General features: G+C 47.7%; 1 protein-coding gene across 2 annotated transcripts in view; it reads right to left on the reverse strand.

Annotated features, from left to right (window-relative positions):
* Positions 1-215: 215 nt before the first annotated feature.
* Positions 216-22,269, reverse strand: part of THRA (thyroid hormone receptor alpha) — a 123,901-nt gene continuing 101,847 nt past the window's right edge. Inside the window, exons 5-10 of one of the 2 annotated variants that reach the window (XR_014001799.1) lie at positions 21,688-21,835; positions 21,079-21,284; positions 16,461-16,607; positions 15,029-15,287; positions 4,314-12,654; positions 216-4,282 (exon numbers count right to left, since the gene is read on the reverse strand). Coding sequence is in view for 1 of the 2 variants with exons in the window: in XM_081168707.1 (XP_081024833.1) it covers positions 12,404-12,654; positions 15,029-15,287; positions 16,461-16,607; positions 21,079-21,284; positions 21,688-21,835 (1,011 nt within the window). In the remaining variant the exon portion in view is untranslated. Of the gene's footprint in view, positions 12,655-15,028; positions 15,288-16,460; positions 16,608-21,078; positions 21,285-21,687; positions 21,836-22,269 lie in introns of both variants that reach the window. The other variant, XM_081168707.1, reaches the window with a different exon arrangement.

Raw genomic sequence — 22,269 nt, forward strand, 5'->3', positions numbered from 1 at the left:
AAAGGGGTTTCTCCTGACCTTTTAGGTGTGGGGGCTTCAATGACTAAAATGGTGAATTGGGAGGGGAGGGGGAAAGCCTTGAGAACAAAGGCTCCCACGATTTTTACCTGCAAAACAGAAATATCAAGCAAGCTCCACATTCTTCTGTGTTTTGATAGATAAAGAATATTTTTTTGCCCATCGCTACTCACCATAAATGAGACACCAAAAACCAGTTGGGGCTGTGAGGGTTGGTTTTTTTTTTTGTCTTTTTTTAAGGGTAGGTTTGTTTTTTGTTTTTTAATCATATATTTATTACATAAATATATAGTAAAATAGACCAGCGACAATTACCATAAAAATATCTTTCTTTAAAATCCTGACCAAAAACACAAAAAAGGGTTTGTTTGTTTTCCCCGCCCCAGACTTTTCAGGTTTTTTTTTCTTTTTTCCAAAATCGCACGTCACAGACAAATCGTGATTGTCGTATTTTTTTTTTTTTTTTACATCAGCAGCTTCCTGCTACCCAGACACAAAAAAAAGAAGAAAGGGGAAGGGAGAGGGAATAAAGATGAGGTGGAGGGAGACACAATTTTCCCCACCAGGTTTTCCCCTCCCTCGGACTCCCCCAACCCAACACCCCTTCTGAAACACACTGAAAACCCCATGTCCCAAACGTACATTCACTAATAACTCCCTGCTCACAGTTTCTTTCCCTGCTCTAGACTGCGAGGGGAAAAACCACAATGCATAGTATATGAGGGGGTGCCCCCTTTAATGGAAACTCACTTCCTCTCCTCCCTAAACCTTCTTGTCTGAATCTATCATTGCAACTCCTGGAGTTAATATCCTTGCAGAACTAATGAGAATCCGGTGGGGCAGGGGGAGGCGCAGAAAAGATCCGTAGGGTACCATCGGCAGGAACTATATGAGGTATGTACTTGACAAAAGGAATACTGAGAAGTGGTACAGGAAAAGTCTTGTCTCTCCTCCTCCCCCCTTGAATAGGCCTCTGGTGTGGGGAAAACTGGCTCCTAACCCCACAAATTGTCACAGTCGTCAAGTGCCTGGGAGGCAGAGGACATGATGGTGGGGTGTTACTCCCCTGGAGGAGCAAAACCTCCTGCTACAAAGGCCTTGAGCTTCTCAAGACTGGTTGGACATCCATCAGCAGAGATGCAGCCTGGCAGCTGCCAGAGGAGGAGGAGGGCAGCCGCGCTGTTTGCTGCTTTCCCCTGGCAAGATAGGGAAGGACTGGCATGATGGTATATGAGTGGCACCTGAGGGGGACTGGGTGGTACGAGATGGGATGAACCCTGAGTTCTCTTCCTCCAAGAGTTGGGTTGAGGCACAAGCGCCATCTTGCCCCAGCAGCCATAACGAGATGTTTCGTGATGTCCTCTGTAGGGAGTTTTGGTGCACTGCAGAAACTTCAGAGAACTCCCATTTCGATGGGGGTGCCTTGCATATATCCCTGGTACAAACTCAAAATGTGCAGATTCCACCCATCCCCTTTTAAACTTAAGTATGCAAAAGCTATCTACTTCCCTTTCAGAGGCATTTTTTGAGGGGGAAGGGGGGGTCACTGATGTCAGCGACACTGGTTGTTCTTATGGAGGGACGTTTGCCTCGCCCAGAGACTGGCCTCGATAGCTAGCGCCAAGGAGATGCCCAGGGTGGAAGGGTTTTCTTTGGCTACCATGCCACTGCCTCAAGACCTGAGTAACCCCCCTGAAGGAGTCTTGGTGTACCTGCCCCTTTTTTTCTCCTTTCTGGCGAACCGCTGGATGAGTTGGCTGGCTTAACTGTATGTGTGGACTGAGTGGATTGAACTGGGATCAAGTGACATGAGAGCTGTAGCTATAGGGATAATCTGAGATTGTTCATTCACATGCAGATCTCCCCCTCTCTTGCCACTGGCAAACAGATGATGAGCATAAATATATATATATATATATGAACTAGGTCTTAGGTCAGCGTTTCCCAAACTTGGGTCTCCAGCTGTTTTTGGACTACAACTCCCATCACCCCTTAGCTAGCAAGACGAGTGGTCAGGGATGATGGGAATTGTAGTCCCAAAACAGCTGGAGACCCAGGTTTGGGAAACAGCTGTCTTTCATCTCTCCCCGCCACAAAAGATGGTGTTAAATCACTCACTCTTCTTTAAATGTTCAAGGGCTTGAGACAGGGCATTCTTAAAGGAAAAGGCCGATGGGACAGGGCAAGTTTGCCAAGTTATTCAAAGCGATGAAGGTAGTCAAACAGGTCATCCAAATGAGTCCAGGCTGCCGAGCAGGTAAAACCCAACTACAGCAGGGTTACAGCACCAGGGGCTATGCAGAAGTCACAAATGTCTGCTTCCAACAGCAGCAGTGCCTCTTGGAGCCTCAAAGGGGTAGAGATCCCCATCAACAACAGAGCAGAATGAATTAAGGGGAGTCCACTGGGCTAAAAGATGGATGGCTGTTATCTCTTCCCCCAACCCAAACCAAAATTCTTTTTTTTTTGGGGGGGGGGGTGTTACGGGCAGCAGTTTGTGCATGTGTGTTGCGTGGCACGAGATCGTGCAAAGTGCACAGGGGGGGGGTTAACGCTTTGTATGCATAGGGAATCTGCGCATGTTTAGTAACACACGGTTAATAGAACTATATTTATATATATATATGTATATGTATATATATACACACACACACACATTATAGGCGCAATCGAGCACATGTGCACACACACACACACCCCACCCCCAACATAGACATTTGCACCGGGGATGTCAACCATTATTTTCTCAGGGCTCTAAAATCCACACCCCCCCGCCCCCGGTGTGGAGTTTCCCAGTTCCTGCAGCTGGATATGCGCAGTGAGTGTTGGGGAGCTCAAAATATTACTTTGCAAGGAAACTTCATTATTTGGTATAAGGCAATGAAGAATTAATACCCTGCCCCCTTCTCCCTTCCTGATAATCAGGGGTGTCTTTAGCTGCTTTTGCAGGCTTGTTGACACAAGAGCAAACAGGCTCCCCGTCACACCTCCATAGACATAGAGATCTTTGCCTAGACGGGCTATATATATAAAATATTTACAAGATTTACAGGATACAGACCAGACTATACACAGCTTGATGTATGAAAGTGCGCCCCTGCTGGCTGGTAAAGGAATAGCATTAAGGCCTCCAGAAAGAAGGGGGATGAGGGGCAGGGGGGGCTGACGGGGTCAAGATGGGATAGAGCTGGAATGGTGAACAGCAAGTGCTTCAGCCCCTCTGACAAGGTGGTAAACAAGTGAGATCAGGTGGAGGAGGTGAGGGGGAAATGACAGGAGTGTTTTAAGAAGAAGTACAGAGGTTGTTTTGATGCTCACACAGGATAGGAAGCAAGCCTTAGGCAAAAAAACATACAAACCAGACCACCAGGGACTTGAACACAGAAGCAACTCGCAGTCACCTTTTGAGCACCCTGGAAAACAGACCTCGCTGCCTGTCACAATCGTTCCAAACATAACATCGGAAAAGACCAGAGCCCTGGCACTCGCAACCCCCTGAATGCACACACACACTTGGCTGCAGTCAACCCACATGGCAGGAATATGGGATCCAAGGGATGAGGGCACACAGTCCAGGGGCAGAAATCACAGATGGGCAATGGAAAGGAGAAATGAGCAAGAGGTATACTTGCATGTGCACGCGCGCACGCACACACACACACGGTTCCCACAACATAGGGGGGAGAAATGTATGCTAGTCATGTTCACACTCCCAATAGAAAATCAGAATACATATGGAAAATCAGGATACTCTCTCAGCGCGCACACAACCACACACACACAAGTTGCATACACACGCCACTCCCAAGCTTGGGCATTTATTTACATGCACACACCTCTCAAGTACATGTTCAGATATCTGGCCCAGTGCATACAAACGGACACATCTGGGCTCACACAACACACACAGCCATATCCTGCCCTCATGTACTTGGAGCACACGTACACACAGGCATGCCACACAGAGTCAGGGTAATAAAGCTCCCACATGAATAAACAAGGAGGATTTGTGCCAATGGATGCCCCTTGCATGGCATTCAAAGCTTGCTCAAGGCGATCTCTGCAGAGCCCCTTGGCCTATTCTGCTGCCCTGCCTGGTGAAGTGCTGGTGGCAGCAGGGAAGGCAGCCTTTGGTCTCCTCTGGAGCACTTCCGGAGGGTGCACAACAGATATGAACCTGCACGGAAGCCATCTTTGTTGAACGCAGCCCCCCCCCCCATAGAAGGGGGTCACGGGCTGCCTCCTACCAGACCCTAAGGGGAAGCTTACACACACACACACAAACACTCACTCACTCACTCACTCAGGAAGTGGTGGGTAGAGGGACTTTTCTTCCAAATGGAGGAGGTAGATTGGTGAATAAGTTGATGAAAGAGCAGCTACTTGTCACTTGCTTTTCTGTATACTTGGGTGATTTAGGCTTGACCACAGAAGATGAACCAGGGATCAAAAAAATGTTGATTTGTTACCATTTCAAGATTGACAATTGGCAAAACAGCAGAAAGTGCCAAGTCTTCCGATACATGCTTTTGGCTGGAATTTCTGCCTGTGTGCAAAAGGTAAAGCAGAAGGGACGTTAACCTCCAGAGTCACAAAACTGAAGTCTGGAGCTGGGAGCACGGCTAGCAACCTGGCAGTTCTGATGCCCAAAACAAGTTCTGAGCACAGTGTGGATGTGTGTGTGTGTCCTCACATGGAAACAGTAGTGTTGCTGCTGCATGTAGGGTGGAACAGATGCAATGGACGAGAGGGCATCTGTTACCTTTAATAGCTGCACTGAAGAGTTTTGCTTTGTTTTGGTGGGGTGGGAAAAGCTGTGGCTAAAATTTCCTTTCCTACCCAAGGTCTTTTTGCATGTGGTCGCTGTAGCTGCATACTGAAGAGAAACCTAAGAGCACTTGTGACTCTCAAAATACTGCAGATCATTTTTGCAAACAACAGCAACAACACTCCTAGCAGGAGCCCTGTGTTTGTCTGTCTGTTTGTTTGTGTGTGCTTTAAGCAAACACAACGGCAGCAGTAAAACTCCCATTTCCAATATGATGAATTGCGGGGTAAAGTTTGCAAATGTTACACACTCCTGTTTCCTCTCTAGACGCTGCGAGAGTTATGGCTGGTGGCAAATTTATCAGAGAGTTTAAATGGCTTTAAAAGAGGGGTCATTGCTTGGAGTGTCTGCTGGCTTGGAATTGTGGGAGTTGCAGTGCAAACCATTTTTGAAGGCGTTTGGGTTGGGCCACTTGGAAAAGAACAGTCTGAAACGTACATGGGGCTACAACCCAAGAAACTGAATTCATTCACTTGCACTTTAGTTGATTATTCTACCCATTGCACTGATTTGGGGGGGGGGTGTGGAAATGTGGAAAATAAGAGGAATAGGCTGAAGAGAAATAACTGAGGGAAGGAAGTGATCTCCCGGCCCTCAGGCCAGTGGTAGAATAAGGGGTTTCCCTGCTTTTGAGTGCAAGGGCTAGAACACTACAAGAAACTCTGTAAGTTTCCAAAATGCTGCTCTACACAGGTGCAGATGATCCCATATGTGTGATTGCACAAAGACCATGGGAGCAATTATTTCTGGAGCAAGAAGTTTTTAGGGATACGGCATAAATGTCAACAGCAGACCCCATATTGGAACATATATTCCTACTCAAGTGAGAGAGAAAAAGGGAATGCCTGCTAACAGGGAGCTTCCTATTTGCAAATTTTATCAGTACTTGTATTGAAAATGTTTTAATAATAATAGTAATTCTGCTGCCCAGTTAACCAGGCATATCTTTATAGTTGTTTAAACATCACACACACTTCTGTCTCAGGTTAAGCGTTAAAAAGTTTTCCACTACAGCCAACATTGGAACAAAGTAGAGTGTGTGTGTGTAAGCAAAATCTCCCATGAACCATGTTCATTTCTCATTAATCCCCAGCCCAAGGAGTGTTTCACACATGTTGACTTGATGCCAAGTGTGTCAGCTCACTCAGGAAAAAGCATCATTCACAAGGGGACATGACTATTCTACTTGGTGGTAACCAATTCACAAAAATAAGCCATCGCTTGATGTCGTAGTCATCAACTGATGAGGATGCATGAGGCCCAAGAAAAGACGTATTTTTTCAACAGACTGGGAGATGCGGCTTCTGGCCATGGTGCTAGAATGGTTTCGAAATGGGACAGGAGTGGGTGGGAGTACTAACCCACCTTTATCAGAATATGTTACAGATAACTTTGTGAAAACTGCAGCTTTCTTAGCATGTTCTGTCCTTTATCAGGAACGTAAGATCAGGGCCTGGGCTGCCAGCCAATCATCGGAATCGCTGAAGATACTGAAAAATACCTCCCGGTTGGGGGCTCCATTTGCTACCTTCCCCCATTTCAAAGGAGATGGAAATCCATTCAATATTCCAGTCGAAGGCCATTCAATGGACTAGGGAGATGAGGTTCCAAACCAAACATTTTGAGACATGTGCGAAAATATCTGTTGCACTCCTGAGGCTCTGGGCTTGAAATACTGACCATTACAGTAATACAGACTTCATTTGATTTTTGAAGGAAAAGAAAATCAAGTTTGAGTTGGGGAAGGGCTGCGGATCAGTGGCAGATCTCCATGTCAAACATATGAAGGTTCATCTCCCCATGTTTCCAACGGAAGGATCTCTGGTAGCAAAGACTCCTGCCTGAAGCTTTGGAGAGCCGCTGGTTGCCAGAGTAGATGTGACTAAGCATGAGGAAGCTTCGTGTTTTGTTTTTTTTCTGGAGGATGCGTGGTAAAACGGAAGGAGGAGGCAGGAGGGCGCGAGTAAGGAAGCATCATCAGTGGAGCATTGGGTGCAACTGATAGACTGATGGGCCCCCAGTTTACGAAGCGAGGTCCAGTTCAATGGAAACGGCTGTTGCAGCTCATTCATGACCAGACAGCAGAGCTTTTCTTGCCATCCCATTCATCCCTTTCTGCTGGTAGAGAATTCTGACGGAGCGAGAGAAAGAGGACAGCTCCATGCAGAACCGTGTCGCAGGCTGGGGGGCTCAGAAGACGCACAGGGAGGAAGGATGCAAAAAGAGCGGGGAGCGGAGAGTCCAGAGTGTTCTAATTCTGCCCCTCTGAAGGATTTCTTGCATAGCAGGAAAACAGCAGATTAAGGAGTAACCATTCATGGAATTCTTGAGCGTTTGAAAGGATGCAATATCAAGGGGAGAGGAAGCTGGGTATAGAGATTCGTGGGTGGGTATGGTTGCATGCGTGTTTTGCGCAGCCTTTAAAAACCTGCCAAAGACGCACACTGGCGGCTTCTGGTTGGAACTCAGCCAAATGTTCTCTTATGGAGGAAGGCTGATAGCTCAGGGGCAGAGAGTATGCTTGCAGGAAGGAGATCCAACCCCTGTCACCTCCAGCAATAAGACCACAGGTCTTCCCCTCCCCCTTCTTTGGCAGGGAAATGGGGTGGGATTTTGATGGGCAATCTGGCCCACGCCCTTGCTGTTGCTGCTCCAGTCATAGTCTGATTCGTGGGACGGGGGGGGGGGGGACGACGACCCAAACTGCTAGTAGACTCTTCACAGATCTGCATTGTGTTTCGCTGGGTACAAAATCTGGATAAGACCTCTCTTGATGCCTTGGGAAGGCTGCCGTTAGTAAGGCTAGGCAAGCCTGGATTAGATGGAGCAAAGGGCTGACTTTGTATAAGGCAGATTCCTATGTTCATATGATGGATTCTTGGTTCCCTGTTCAGAAGCTCCAGAGATACTGTGACTTCCTCCGAAGCCTTTGAGAGAGGATCAGAGCCTAGTAGATCAATCCTATGCATGTTTACTAAGCAGAAAGTCCAGGCAGTTTCAGTGGGACTTAATCCTGGGTAAATTGCATAGGACTGCAGCTTTAATTGCATAAAGGTTTTGGGACAGACACACAGACAGACAGACAGACAGACAGACAGACAGACAGACAGACGCGCACACACACACACCTACAAACACACACAGAGCATTCTTAAGCTCATTGCAAGGTACAGATATTAATGCAAGAAGGGAAGTGTTCTAAGTGCGAAAAGACCTCTGTAATGCTTGCTTATAACAGGCTTGCAGGATCGGTTGTCTGGGGGGGGGGGTCACAAGAGGTTTTAAAAATTAGTGGAGCGGAAATCGGGGAGGAGCAGAATTACTGGGTCTGCAGCAAGAAGGGGCAGAGTTAAGTTATTCATGTGCGCTGGCTGCTTCTCAGTGTCTTTTGTGGACAGGCAAGACTGAGCATGAAGGAATCTAAGCTTCTATTTATAGGGCTGTTCTGTGTATGTGCACACACGGGGGACAGGAAGTTTTATGTCGCAATTTAAGTACAAGGAGAAAACGGCAGGCTAAAAAGTCAACTAACCAGGTTGTGGAGTCCCTCGTCTTTGGATACTTTTCTAATTATTATTGCATGGGCATTAGGCTTTGTAGGTGGTTCGGGCAAGACTGTCCCAGTCTCTGTGAGGGACTAGGAGATGTTTTGACTCCCAAGAAGCCGACCACCAGAGGGCCCCCACCCCGCATTTCCACAGATTAACTCACATCTTCCGGGCCAAGAATTCGGCAACTGCACGCCCCCAAGATAAACAATTTCAATAGACACAGCTGCAATTCCCCTGGGGAGACAGTTGATGGGAATACAACTAGGACTGTGTTTACTCTGCGCTTTAAAAACAAATGGACGTCTAAATCCCACATCGAGAATAGCTGGATGCTGTGCTAAGAAAAGCCGAATAATTGAGCAAAACTGCATTATGTGTGCTTATTTTGCATAAGGTATTCCGCTTCTGCAATGGAGCCTTGTACTCTCCTACCCTCCTCACGAGAAATTCCACTTAGCCCCACCCCGAGATATTTCGCCAGGTTTTCCAAGCTTATCTTTGCAGCCGTAATCGGCTAGGAATTAGCTTTCTTTCTGAGAACTGGGACTCCTGATGACCTGTGTCCTATGCCAAGTCCCTATGTTTGTATGGACCAGTCGCAGCCCTCTAAGATCACCAGCCATGCTGTGGCGGCAACCTGGAACTCTAAGCTCTATTCAATACCATCGGCTCAGCAGCAACACGCCCCCCCTCCCCCAAACATATCCCACATCTTTATAGGTGATTAAAACAAAACAAAAACAAAACAAAAAGACTACTTTTTTTTCTTCCAACCCCAATTTCGTTTGCGTGATTTTTTCTTTTCTTTTTTTTTCTTTTATGTGAACAGACCCGTACAAAGATTTTATCTTCTTAATTAAAAAAAAAATTATACATACTTATATATATATTTTTTTCTGTATATTAGCTTAAACTGGAGCTGTGTTTCTCCATGCGCCGGCCCCTGAACCTTCAAAACGGTACATCTGACATGCACCCAACCCATCGCGTTAAACAACGTTCCCCACGGCGTCTTGAATGAGGTAAGAGGTAAAGGGTTTTGTTTTTTTCCAACGGAAACCAAGTGACAGAGGAGAGAAAGAAAAGGGAGGGGGGGGAAACAAAGAAAAATATTATCACTCCCCCGCTCCCCCAATATTACAGTTGCAAAAAAAAAAAAGAGGGGGAGAAAGAGAGAGGGAGGATTAGCTGACAGATTACAAAGAGATGGATGTATCACAGAATATGTGGCTCAGGCAAGAGTTCTGACCCATTAACAGCATTAAGTGCCAAAATAAGGGGATCACAGTCTGGTTTGCATTAAGGGCAGAAAACAAACAGGAAGAAGAAAGCGGGAAGCTGGTAGTCTTTTTTTTTCCTCCTTAAAAAACAACAACAACACTTCTCCCAATCTGTAGAGCAACTGGGATCAGCAACTGGAAGTTCCAGGGCTGAATCCGGCCCCCGAAACTCCAACTGCTGCCCGCTTGCCCCCTGCCAACCCAGAGGCAGGAGAGCTGTGTGAAAGGCCCTGGGGGTGGGGTGGGGGTGGCTATGGCAATGGCAATGGGAACTGGCTGGCAAGTCTGCTTTGAGGAGTGGGAGGGAAGCCTGGCCCTATCGCTGCCACGCTCCGTCCTCCCTCCTCAAAGCAACGCTCCTTTGAGACTACCTGCTGCCCAGGTCTTCAGAGGACCTGCCTGTTCGCCGAACAACCAGGAATAAACAGAGAAGTAGAATGCTAAAATGAAGAAGGAGGAGGAGGAGGAGGAGGAAAGAACGGTCAAAATGGCAGACGGAGGCAAGACCCAGACCGGAAACCTGAGGCATTCCTTTTTTGCGTTCCTCGCGCCAGCTTGGCCTATTCGGTTTTTCCAAAATGCACCCAGGTTTCCAGCTGGGTTTCCTCCACCTGGTTGTTGCCTCCTGAGGTGAAGGGGGCCTGGTTCTGCCCATGGCATGAAGGGTCGGCTGGCACGACCACCCTGGCTGGTTAGGAGGTATAAGCGCCCCAGAAGATGGGGTGACCCAATGCCCCTCTGAAAGGGGGGAAAGCTAGATTGGATCAGGCAGTGCTATCCCCATGTCCCTGCCCCGGAGAAGCCAGTTTGAAAGGCCTTTCCCCACAGCCCTGCCACCCTTCCCTGGGCATGAGTTCACCTGTGCTACAGCAGCCCTGAAGGTTGAAGAGTGTATGGGGCATGGGATACTACAGGGCGGGGGAAATCTTTAAGTGGCGGGCAAAAAACCCCAAACACTTGGCACCTTCCCCCGTTCGGTTAGGAACCCTCTAGATCTCTTAATGCTAGTAAGGTGGCCTGTAGGTGTCTGGGTGGCGGAAGGAACGCTGCTACCTCTGCAGGGATGCCGTCCTTTCTCCTGTATTGATAAGTGCCATTTGCAAAACAAAACAAAACAAAACACCCCCCCAAAACGACGACAAATAAAGAGAAAAGGGGGGGGGAAAGGACTCAACCCTTACTTGGCTCTCGGAGGGCTGAGGAGCCGGGCTCCCGGGCTCGCCGCTTCCCCAGAGAGCAGAGCGCGTAAGGGAGGGCAGCAAGGTTATTATAGTGCAGCAAGAAGTGTACCGCCACGCGGCGCGGGAAAGCGTGTGCAAAAGAACGAGCAAGGGCCCTTCCAAAGCCCGGTGGGAACGTTGCATGCGGACTTTCAGCTTGGGGAGGGGCAGTGTAAGACTGGGCGGGGCCACGTTAGACCAGCCCACCTTGCCCAACATGGAGGTAGATTGGCTGAAGCCTAGGGCGGGGTGGGGGGTGAGTTTCAGGGGCAGGGAGGAAGGCAGAGATGTGTCCTGGACCCCCTCAGCACTGGAACGCAAAGCAGGCACCTCTTCGGTTCAGCCCTGCAGTGCGATTCGAAGCAAAATATAATAGATCTCTTATTCAATCACCTGTTTTTCCCACTAGGGGGAGGAGTGGAGAGGGGGAGCCTTTGCCTATTTCCAAAGTGCATTTGTCCTTCCCGTGCGGACCTTAAGCCTCAATTTGGGGTTTCTTTCTTGTCTTTCCTTAATCGCCTGTGTTTTGCCAAACCACCTGCAGCAATGTCCCCTCCCCACCCGACCTCCAATAATTTAATAGGATTTCTCTCTGTCTCTCTCACTCTCTCTCTCTCTCTCGGCTCCTTTTCTTAACTTTTTTTTTTAAAAAAAAATCTTTTATTTCTTTTACAAAAAAAGTGCATTTTATATTTTAGCCTCCTGGGGAGGGTAACTAAATGCTAAGAGTTCTAAAAGAAAAAAAAGAAGAAGAAAAAGAATATAACAACCAAACACACTCTGACGTTTCCTGGGACTGTTATGTGCAAAAGAAACATATATATATTTATATATATTGGTAATCAAGTCCGTTTAAACGAGAGAGGTTTGATCAGGGCAAAAGAAGAGGTGCTGACTCGTTCCAGTGCTGGTAGGGGTGGGGGAACTGCTACTGAATGAGGAGAAGGGCAAAGAGGTGGGGATTTTTTTGGGGGGGGAGTAAAATATGGATTAATTTCCTTAATATTGTGTCAAAAATTTTAAGACAGATGTCTCACCCTGGAAAGACAGCTTTGGGAGAAAAGGGTATTGGAGGAAGAAAGATAAACAGGGGGTGAGTGAGAAACATATTGCCCACTTAATTTTTTGTGTTTGTCTGCCTAGACAAAAAAAGAAGAAGAAAGTATTGGCTGCTGCACAAGTCTACCGTATAACGAAGGTTCTTTTGTTGTTGTTGTATAGTTTCGACCTTTTTTTTGGTGGCCCAACCCCCATCCACGATGCCTTGCCTCCCCTTCCATGTGATTCACTGACGCTGACGTGCAATATTTAGAAAAAACAAAACAAAACAAAAAAGAAAAATGAAAACAACAAAACAGAACAAAAAAAAAGAAAATCTGTTGTGTCCGAGGTGATGAGGTTGGGGGTGGGGGCCCCGCGGCCCAGAAGTCCAGACATCGCCCCAGTCCCAAACTGCCCCATCTCCCCAATTCTCCCACGCCCCCCTGTCTGCCCCCCTTCCCCCCCTTAGACTTCCTGATCCTCGAAGACCTCGAGGAAGAGCGGGGGGAAGAGCTCCGTAGGGCATTCCACCTTCATGTGCAGGAAGCGGCTTGCGTGGCAAGCTCCAATCATGCGCAGGTCGGTCACCTTCATGAGGAGCTTGGGCCAGAAGTGGGGAATGTTGTGTTTGCGATAGTTGATGTAGTGTTCAAATGCCAGCAGGTATGTCTCTTGGCATTTCTCAATCTTGTCGACGCAGATCAGCCCGCTGCGGTCTGCAAAGGGGGGGAACAGAGAGGGCGTGAGAAGGGTGCCCGTGGCGCCAGGCCCAGGCCCTGCCAAGCCCAGCCTCCCACGTCCCCGCAGTGGCTCCCGAGATGTTGATGGCAAGCAGCACACAAGCAGAGCCTATGAGCCCAGCAGCCTCCTCCCACTTGGGACTCCCAGCACCTGGTATTCAGAGTGCATACGTGCCTCTGACATACGTGCCGCTGTCGGCTTGTCCTCCACAAATGTCACCCCCTGGCTAAAGATGTTTGAGCTGCTGGCTGTCATGCCACCTTACGGTCAATGAGCTCCAAAATTTTACTGCGCGCCGTGTGCTTGCTTTTGCCGGGCCCGAAGCTTCCAGCTTTCGGCTGGGTGGCCCTGAGCTGGAAATTTCCATCCCGGCTCTGGATTCCAGTGTGGCTGCTTACAGGCAACTCAACAGCCAGCTCCTCCAGCCAAATCTCAGGTTAGGAACCCAAGTCCAAGAAAGCCAACCGGGTGCCTTTGTTTCTCAGTTTGATCCTTTTGCATGGTTTTGTACGCCTTGTGGTATTTTAGGCACTGTGACTTGCAGTTATTTTTATTGATCATAGTTTGTAGTTATAAACCGCAATGGCCAAGAATGAATTTCTGTTTAATTATTCTTTGCTGATGTTTCGAGAGTTAATTTTACTGTTCTAATCAATCACCGAGTATTACTTTATTATTCGATATAAGTTGTTCCATTTTAAATTATGGTTTATTGTGATTTTGTGGTATTGGATCAGATCACTATAAGGTATGTGTTCTCTGTTGTATATTTTGCTGCTGCAAACCGCCTTGTGTATAATAATATAGAAAGGCAGTATACAAATTACCGTACTTTTCCGTGTATAAGACTAGGGTTTTTTTTACTTTAAAATAAGGTTAAAAATCTGAGGGTGTTGTATACATGGATAGTGCATATGTCCATTTTCTAAATATGGGGTCCCCAAAAGCAGGGAGTGTCTTATACATGGAAAAATATGGTAAAAGTGAAATGAGACTGTCTGACCAACTGCAACCCTACATTCAAGTTGGCCACTCAGTGCACCCCACCTGCAATGATCCTGAACCCACCTTCTTAATATCCACTGGCTCCAAGACCAATTTAATTGACCTTGGAGGTAGCTGAATTACGTTCCTCCTGGCAAGCCCATTGAGTGGTTATCATATTCTCTACCCCTTTCCTTGTCCCTCCATGCCTGCACTGACCTGCCCAATACCCAAATACACCCCACTCAAAATGCCACATATGCCCTGCAGTAGAGGCTCAGGCATCTATGTTCCTAGGTGGGCCCAAGTCTATGCCTTTTAAGGGAAGGGCTCAGACAGCGGCAGAGGATGTGTTCTGAATGCAAAAAGGCCTTGGGGTTTCACCCCAGCATTTCTAGGCAGTCGCCTGTCCAAAGCCCTGCCCAGCTGCTGCGAGTCAACACAGACAAGAAGTGGGGAACCCTCCTGGGGCGGAAGCCCAGATTCCTACTGGACCAACCTTCTAGTCAAGCAGCAGGTGTGATCGAGGCAAAAAGGAGGTTTTGGCAAAGCAGGCATGCTCTCCACTTCATAGCCATACATGCAACACACACAGTCGGCTGCAGATTTTCACTCTCCTCCCTCCCACAGCCAGCAGTTAGTCTTGGGGTGGGGGTGGAGAAGCATTTCGACTTTTTCCCAAGCCTCACTGCCAGATCTTCATGGGGACTGCTGCTGCAGAAGGGAAGATTAACCCTTCCTTCCCCTTCTGCACTCACACAAACAGCACCATGTGCTGTAATTAGGCTTGGAGGAAACCTACTATTGGAGCAGACAGTAAGGGTTTTCCCCAAGTTTAATGGCAGCAGGGGGTGGTGTTCAGTGGGTCACATGGCACAAGGAAGGCGTTAACCCTTCCCCCTCCAGCTGCAACCAGCTCCCAAGCCCAGTGTAGCAATTTAGCTAAAAAAAACCCAAACCCTTCAGTTGGAGTGGTTGAACGGGCTTCTTAAAAAGCCCAAATTCTATATTTTTGGCACTGCTGCAGCATATGTGGAGGATTCATTCTTCCCACCCCAACTGTGACCCCCTCCAACAAACCCGCCAAAATTAGGCTTGAGAAAAGCCTCTGATTGGCTCCAAGAAAAGGCTCCCCCCCCCAGCCTGATGGCTGAGAGTGAGCAGATTGGGGGTGCTATGGGCCAGATGGGGAGGCCGCACTCCAGTGGCCCATCACTGGCATAGAAAGTGCTGAGCTGGACGGATCCATGGCCAGACTCGGTATGAGGCAGCTTCCTATCCACCCCTGTCGGGCGGAGAGGGAGGCGTATGCATAATCAGACCCAGGGCTGGAGAGGGGAAAAGCGTATATCCCGAATCCTGTACCTGAGGACATGAGCAGCACAGCCTGGAGCAGCGCCACTTCGGTGTCGTCCAGGTTGAAGGCAGAGAGGGACTTGCCCAGATCAAAGATGGCGTCCGACACCACGCCCAGGCCGCCGTTCTTCAGCTGCTCCCGCTTGACGGCCATCTCGCCGCTTAGCGTCAGCGTCTCGCTCTCGGGGTCATAGCGCACAGCCGCCCGCAGCGACATGATCTCCATGCAGCAGCCCTTCAGAAGGATGATCTGGTCCTCACAAGGCAGCTGTAGGCAGGGAAAGGCATGGCGGTCAGTGGCAGCCTCGTCGCCGTTTGGCTTACTAGGGCTGTGCTTCACAGAGAAGAGGGCCCTTTGCACTCTTTGCTCCGGACTCCATGGCGTTAGTATGTTTCCACTGCCCCCAACAAAGGAGCAAAGCGAGGAGGGTTTATGAGGAGACAAGGAATGGGTGCACTAAGGAGAGATCATGGAAGGAGAAAGGCCAGAGTCTGGGCATGAATCAAAGAAGGGTGAGGAGCAACGGAAAATCAGGAATCGCTTGGGAGAGGGCAAGAACTTGACACTTCTCTTCAAAAGCCATTTGTTTGAAGGAAGAAGAGTCTTGTGACACCTTAGTACACTTACTGTGGCACAAGTTTTTGTGGACTACGGTCCATATCATCAGCTGCATGAAGAAGTATTCCAAGTTACAGGTTTATTGTATGCATGGTTTGGGTGGGTGGGAATTGGAATGTACACAGCTATCCTGAAATGTTTCTTGAAACAAACTCCTACCTCTGAGAACGTTCATCATTTTGCAGCCATTAGTCGCTCAATACGTTACAGCTTCACAGCCATTTTTCCCTTTTAGGGTTTTCGCCTTCGTCAAGTGATCCCAGCTAATCAGGAATCACATAGTGGCCACAATGGCATCATGATGCTACACAACCAATCTGGTTTTTCTACATGCTCGGTTTGCATTACTGAGACCAAATCAAGCTATTTCAGAGTACCTGGACAGGTCACTTGGGTGATCCTAGCCAATCAGGAAGCCCATTCCAAGTCAATGCAACACTCTTCCTTTTTGTTTTGATTTAGGAAAGGTTGCTGAAAGAACGGAGCACCTTCTGACACTGGCAGACATGGTCGTGAAAATTGTCCGTCACTTTTGGCTTGGGCCTACTCGTCATCAGCACCTCAGCCTAATTGGACAAACCAGTAACAAGCTTGCTTGCATCCCATCATACCTCTCTACCTGCCCCTTAATATTTCCTCCTGGTGGCAAACCATGGAGATTATTATGGTGGGAGGAAGCAAGAAGCTGGCTCCACACCTGTGGCTTTCCCCTTACTAATCAGTGTAACGGCAAGACCTGTGATCTCTGCACGTTCAAGAGATTATCACCACACTCCTTTCTCCCCAACCCTCTGACGGAATCTACCCACCCACCTCGCTTACCTCTGAAAACATGGGCAGTTTTTTGGCAAAATCCACCACACGGGTGATGGCGGGGGTGATGATCTTCGTAAACTCGCTGAACGCCTCCAAGTCCACTTTGTCCCCATCGGGCATGGAGGCCATAGGTGACTGACCGATATCTTCCGGCTGTGAGTGGGGCGAGAAGAGAGGCAGAACCATGACTCTGCAGAACAAAAGTTTGGCGCGAATCCACCTTCCAGTCTCAAAAACCACCAGAATCCGATTCTACTTTTGCAACAGGAAGAACTACGTGTTCTGAATCTTCTGTTGATGCGTGCTGCATGTGCAGCTTGCTGGGAACTAATGGGCAAAACACATTGAAACACGGCCTTCTTTTTAAGGCACATGGTACCATTAGGCAATTCCCCCTTGTTGAACTGTCCGTTCTGGTTCTGAAGGACGCACAACCCTGGCAACATAAAACTTTGCAAGGTAGACTTTAGCATATCAACAACATGGCACCCACAGGGTCCCCTGCCCTGCTGAAATTAGATTTGAAAGAAGCATTCTATTGCATCCTCTAGAACAGGCTGTCGTAGCGTGTGCTAGATTATGCTAGTGCCCAGAAAATTTTCTCTGGGTTAGAAATCTGTCCATCAACACGAAAAAGCTCACTGCTGTATCTCACACCAAAACCCAGTTTCCCACCACGTTGCTGCTTCATTTTCAAAGTGAATAACCTTGATGTCTCTCACTGAGTCAGTGCACATTTCACGTTGGGGCTCTGTCAACAGTGCTGACAAGATCTGGAGCAAGCCACAGCCCCATGTGTTGAAGGTAGGGAAGCTCCAGGATTTCATCCAGCCCTCATTTTTAAATGATTCGCACTTCCAGGATGAGGAGGAGGATCAGAATGCAGCGATTTTTAAGGTTTCCATGCTTCCCTAGATTTTGCGATGCAGTTTTTGGCTCAAAAGAAGTACCAAAACGCACCCAGAAATGATTATTTTGCAGCAAAACGCATACAAGCTGTGTGTTTTGTGAAATGTGAATTCAAAAGTACTGTGAATTATAATATGGCTTTGTTTTCATTAATTTTTACGGGAAAGGAAGTTGCGAAAGGTTGATCAATTTCTAGTTTAAGGCAATCTCAAACTACTTTCTGGCATTGTTAAAATTCATTTTGGCTTCTCCTGCTTTGCAATCTGTTGTCTCTCTGCCGGGATATGGGGGGACAGAGAGGAACTGTTTCCTCCTCAAGTGGTCTACGCTGGACAAAGACAAATTGTGTTCTGTCCCCATGAATATTTTCCTGATTTACCCTAGTCCAAGCAAGTAAACTTACTTATGTGGAGCGAGGGGGGGGGAGAATGCAGTCAGGGAGGAGACAGAATTGCTCCTGCACCTGAAGCGCCCGTTGTCACAAGGGCCTGCAGGTGTCTTCCCCTTGAAGGATTCCTCCAATTATCCTCTAGGACACCTGAAGTTCTGCTGCCCCTGCTGAGGGCCCTGTGGGCACCCCCTTTCTGGAGCAAGGCACCCCTTCTGTTTTTAATGCAGGACATTAATCCTCATTAAGGGCATGCTAGAGCCTGTGACCCACCCATGTGGGAGCTGGGGAAGCTTTTATGGTGTGTGTTTTTTTAAAACCAGTAAAAATTGTGCATTGGAACCCACCACACTTCTCTCCTGTTCTTCCTTTGCAGAACTTAAAACCAGGTTTGCAGTTTGTTTCCCCTGTTCCTTAAAAGAATGCCTAAAACTGCACCTGTGTTGCTTTCAGACCATTGCCCAGCCTGAATTTCAAAACTGTAGCTTAATTTAGGAATGTGTTTGTCTGTCATTGCAAAGCTTAGGAGTGTGGGGGTGGGTGGGTGGGTGTCAATATTTTTATTGGTTTTCATTATAACAAGCATCTTATAACAATAAACATTAAGAAATAAAAAATAAAAATTTAAACAACTGTATCATTTTGCATAATGTTTGCACATTCAATTCAGTACCAAAATACTGTATGGGATTTTTCCAATTCCCTGACTTCCCTCTACCCTCCTCTACCCTTGTGTGTGTTTGGTGGTGGGAAGAAGGAGGACTATGAGAGAGAAATGTTTCTCCAAGAGCCACCCTGCCTGCTGGCCTCTGATTTCCTTTCTCCCCCTCCCCTCAAGCCCCACTTCCCTTGACCTCTATGTCCTGACCTGCCCTGGCACTAGCTGACTGTGGCCAGAAGAGGGCACCCCACGCCAGCAATCCCTACTCGTGTAAGGCAAGGGGGAAGGGAGGGGGCTGGGTTGGGGGGTTTCCGGCCCATCTGCCCTTGGAGGGAGCTGAGAGGTCACAGCTGTGTCCCTTTGCTCAATCACTTTAACCCTTCAAAGGTCCCTCTTTAGGGCCTGAATCATTTGCTAAAGCTGTGGGAGGAGGAGAAACCTTTATTTAATTAAAACTATTGAGATCTTGGATTTTATTGCCATATGTTTTGACTTCTGAGCTTACTACCAGTGCTAAGTCTAAGCATGGGTAACAATCTCACCACATTAAAAAAAAAGGATCAGATTTAACGCATACGGCAGTCTGGAAAAGGAAACCGATACGTTTCGTTCAGAGTGGGCACCACCAATGTTAAGCAGTTTTAAATCCAATCAATTTCAATTAGAGGGTTTAGCACATGCCTACATATATCCTTCTGAAATAGAAGGGGCTTCAAAACTGCTTATTGGAAATTTGGCTGGAGTGTGCACCACCGTGTATGGTTTTATACTATAGATATACAGTCATACCTCGGAAGTCGAACAGAATCCGTTCCAGAAGTCCGTTCTACTTCTGAAATGTCCGACTTCCAAAGCGTGGCTTCTGATTGGCTGCAGGAAGCTCCTGCAGCCAACTGGAAGCCGCAGAAGCCCCGTTGGACATTTGGCTTCCAAGAGAACGTTAAAAAACCAGAACACTCACTTCCGGTTTTCAATCATTCAAGAGCCAAAACGTTCGACTCCCAAGGCGTTTGGGAGCCGAGGTATGACTGTATATTTGCACACGTATTTGTGTGTGTGTGTGTGTGTGTGTGTGTGTGTGCATTGACCTGCTGAAGGGCAATAACCCTAGCCTCCAAAAAATTAGCTCAAATAAAAATACAGGCTATTATACAATTTTAAAAGAGGTTTAAAAGTAAAAAGAAAAGTTTAAAATACATTTATTACTGCAATCCTGTACCCTCTCTCTTAGAAGACAGCCTCTTAGGAGTGGGGCTTACATCTGAACACACATGCCTAGGATTGCACTGCAAAACTGCGTTTTAAACAAAAATAATAATCTGGGGTGATGAACTGGTACTTCATGGTAAAAATGCCACTGTCTGGCTCTTGTGGTCCTATTGAATGTTAATCAAAGTGTGGTTTTTTAAAAAGGAAGGGGGAAATTATATGATACTATGTGGCTGCAAGACAACAAAATTCAGTTGTGAATAAGGCCTAGTTGAAATAATAATAATAATAATAATAATAATAATAATAATAATAATAATAATAGTAGTAGTAGTAGTAGTAGTAGTAGTAAGAGGGAAACCTGCTTCTCTGTCTTATTAATAGGAAACCACACAGTTGAATGATCCAGCATTCATTTATTTTTGTAAGCATATAAGAAAAGGCCAGGCTAGAAGACCCTTCTTCCTGGCATGCTAGATCTCTATGCACAGGGATTTATTATTATTATTACTTTAGGTATGAAGGAGCATGTAGCGTGTGTTCTTTGTATTCTGCTGGAAGCCGCTCAGAGTGGGTGGGGGTACAAGCAATAACTAATAATAGTAATAGTAATAATTTTTTAACCTGGAAGACTGCATGGAAGTTGTTGTTTTCTCAAGAACATCTTGACTTTGGTTATAGTGTTGTGTCCAAACCTAGGCTTGCGAAGGTTGTGCTTTGTCTGGAGCGAGACAAACCATAAGCCTGGGTTCGGATGTAATACGAACTCAAACCATGGCTTGGTCCCAGTAGCATTGCAGCAGCATGACCAAAGCAGGGAAAGCGGGAGGGTTCCTCATGAAGCACAAAGCCACGGTTTAGCGGTATATGCAAAGTATGCCACTGTAGCAAATAACAAGCCGGGTAGAATATGAGCATACCTTGGGCCAGATGTGTGCTTCCAGCTTGTGTTAAACCATTTGCGTAGCATAAAATTGTGCATTTGTTTCCACAGGATTAGGAAGACATGCAGGAGAAGCGGCCCGTATGCATGGCTAGCTCCCTAGGTAGTAACCATGCTACTTCCTGTTCTCTACAGAACCTAGCTTACGCATGGTAGAATAAGCACAAAACCCAAAGTAAAGGAAAGTGTTAAGCAAAGCTACGTGGACTTTGCATGCACACACAGACACGTAACCCAGCCCTGATGCAAAACAAGATATACCTGTTGTTATCTGCTCATTTGGCACCCTTTATTCTGCTAGACTTTCACAATGTCTGTGCGCGAGAACGCAAAGGTTGGGGGGAAGATATGGACGCTCAGAAACCGGGGAAGAAGAGCCAGGAAATGTTAATCCAAAAAGAAAGCAAGGAATAAGAAGAAGAGATTGTGTGGGATCCTGCACCAGATCAATTCTGACAAATACATGCAACCCCTGGTTAAGGCTCTGCCTGCCGCACCCGCCTCCACTATTTACCAGGAATTTCCGCTTCTGCTTCCAGTGGCTGCCTTGGGCGTTGGTGCTGCGGTGCGCTTCCGTGGCGATGTGGATCAGCTCCCACTCCTCCGTGGTTGGCTCCGGCCTGTGCTGAAGGGATTTCATCATCTCTTCCTTGCGCCGCCTCTCCCGGTTCTCTTCAATCAGCTTCCGCTTGGCTACCCTCTTGGAGTCATCCAGCACCACTAGGGGGCGCGAAGAATGGAGAGGCATGAGTGGGCAGTGGGGCCTCACACACAGCCAATCAGAACTCTGTGTGGCGCCCGTCGCATCCTGCAGCCCACTAACCAATGCGCTGAATGGCCTCACAAGAAGCCATTTGATTGGCCGGCTCCTGTGACAGCCTACAGAATTCTGAGGCCGCTTACTCCGGCCCATGGGGTTCTCATGCCGCAACAATGGCCCCAATTACATTGGGATTAATAGATGGTCCCACACAACTCTATGTTGGAACAAGCAGCATGCCCCCTCCCTGCCCCCACATCCTTGGCTACATTTATTTCCGTGATGGGATCCCCGGTTGCAACCGCTCCCTCCCTCGTCTTCCCCAACCCTTGCATCCCTCCATAGCGGGCGCAACGCCCTTACAGTCCATGGCCATGCCAACGGCAATGCACTTCTTGAATCGGCAAAGCTGGCACTGGTTGCGGGTGATCTTGTCGATGACGCAGGAGGCATCGTACTTGCAGGAGTATGTCGGGTGCAGATTCTTCTGGATGGTCCGCCGGAAAAAGCCCTGCAGAGGGGAAGAGCGGGATCAGAACCAGGCAGTCCTGAGAAGGAAGGAGCGCCTTCTGTTTTCCATGCCACCCACTCGGCTCCTGTTTTCTAACCAATGGGGTACAGCCCTATTGGCACTGCCAACGGGACTCCTGCCCGTTCTAACCACCAATAACAATTGGTAATAATAATTGCCAAGCGTATTAGGGCTTGCATCTTAGAAATACAAGTCCATCAGGCAAATGGATGATTTTCTATTGCAGAAGTTGAGGTGGTGCGCTCCCATGTTCTTCTTCTGTGGTTCTAAGCTACAAGTCTGGGGCTGCCCCAAAGGCCTCCCAGTCATCAACATGGGGCACAATTGACAAGGATGTTTTCCACCCCCTATTGTGCTCTCCTACAGCTCCCATTCATTTCTGTCTAGGTGTATGATGGAGAACATCTCAGAAG

The sequence above is a fragment of the Podarcis bocagei genome (assembly GCF_964188305.1).
Source record: "Podarcis bocagei genome assembly, chromosome: 13".
Taxonomy (NCBI): domain Eukaryota; kingdom Metazoa; phylum Chordata; class Lepidosauria; order Squamata; family Lacertidae; genus Podarcis; species Podarcis bocagei.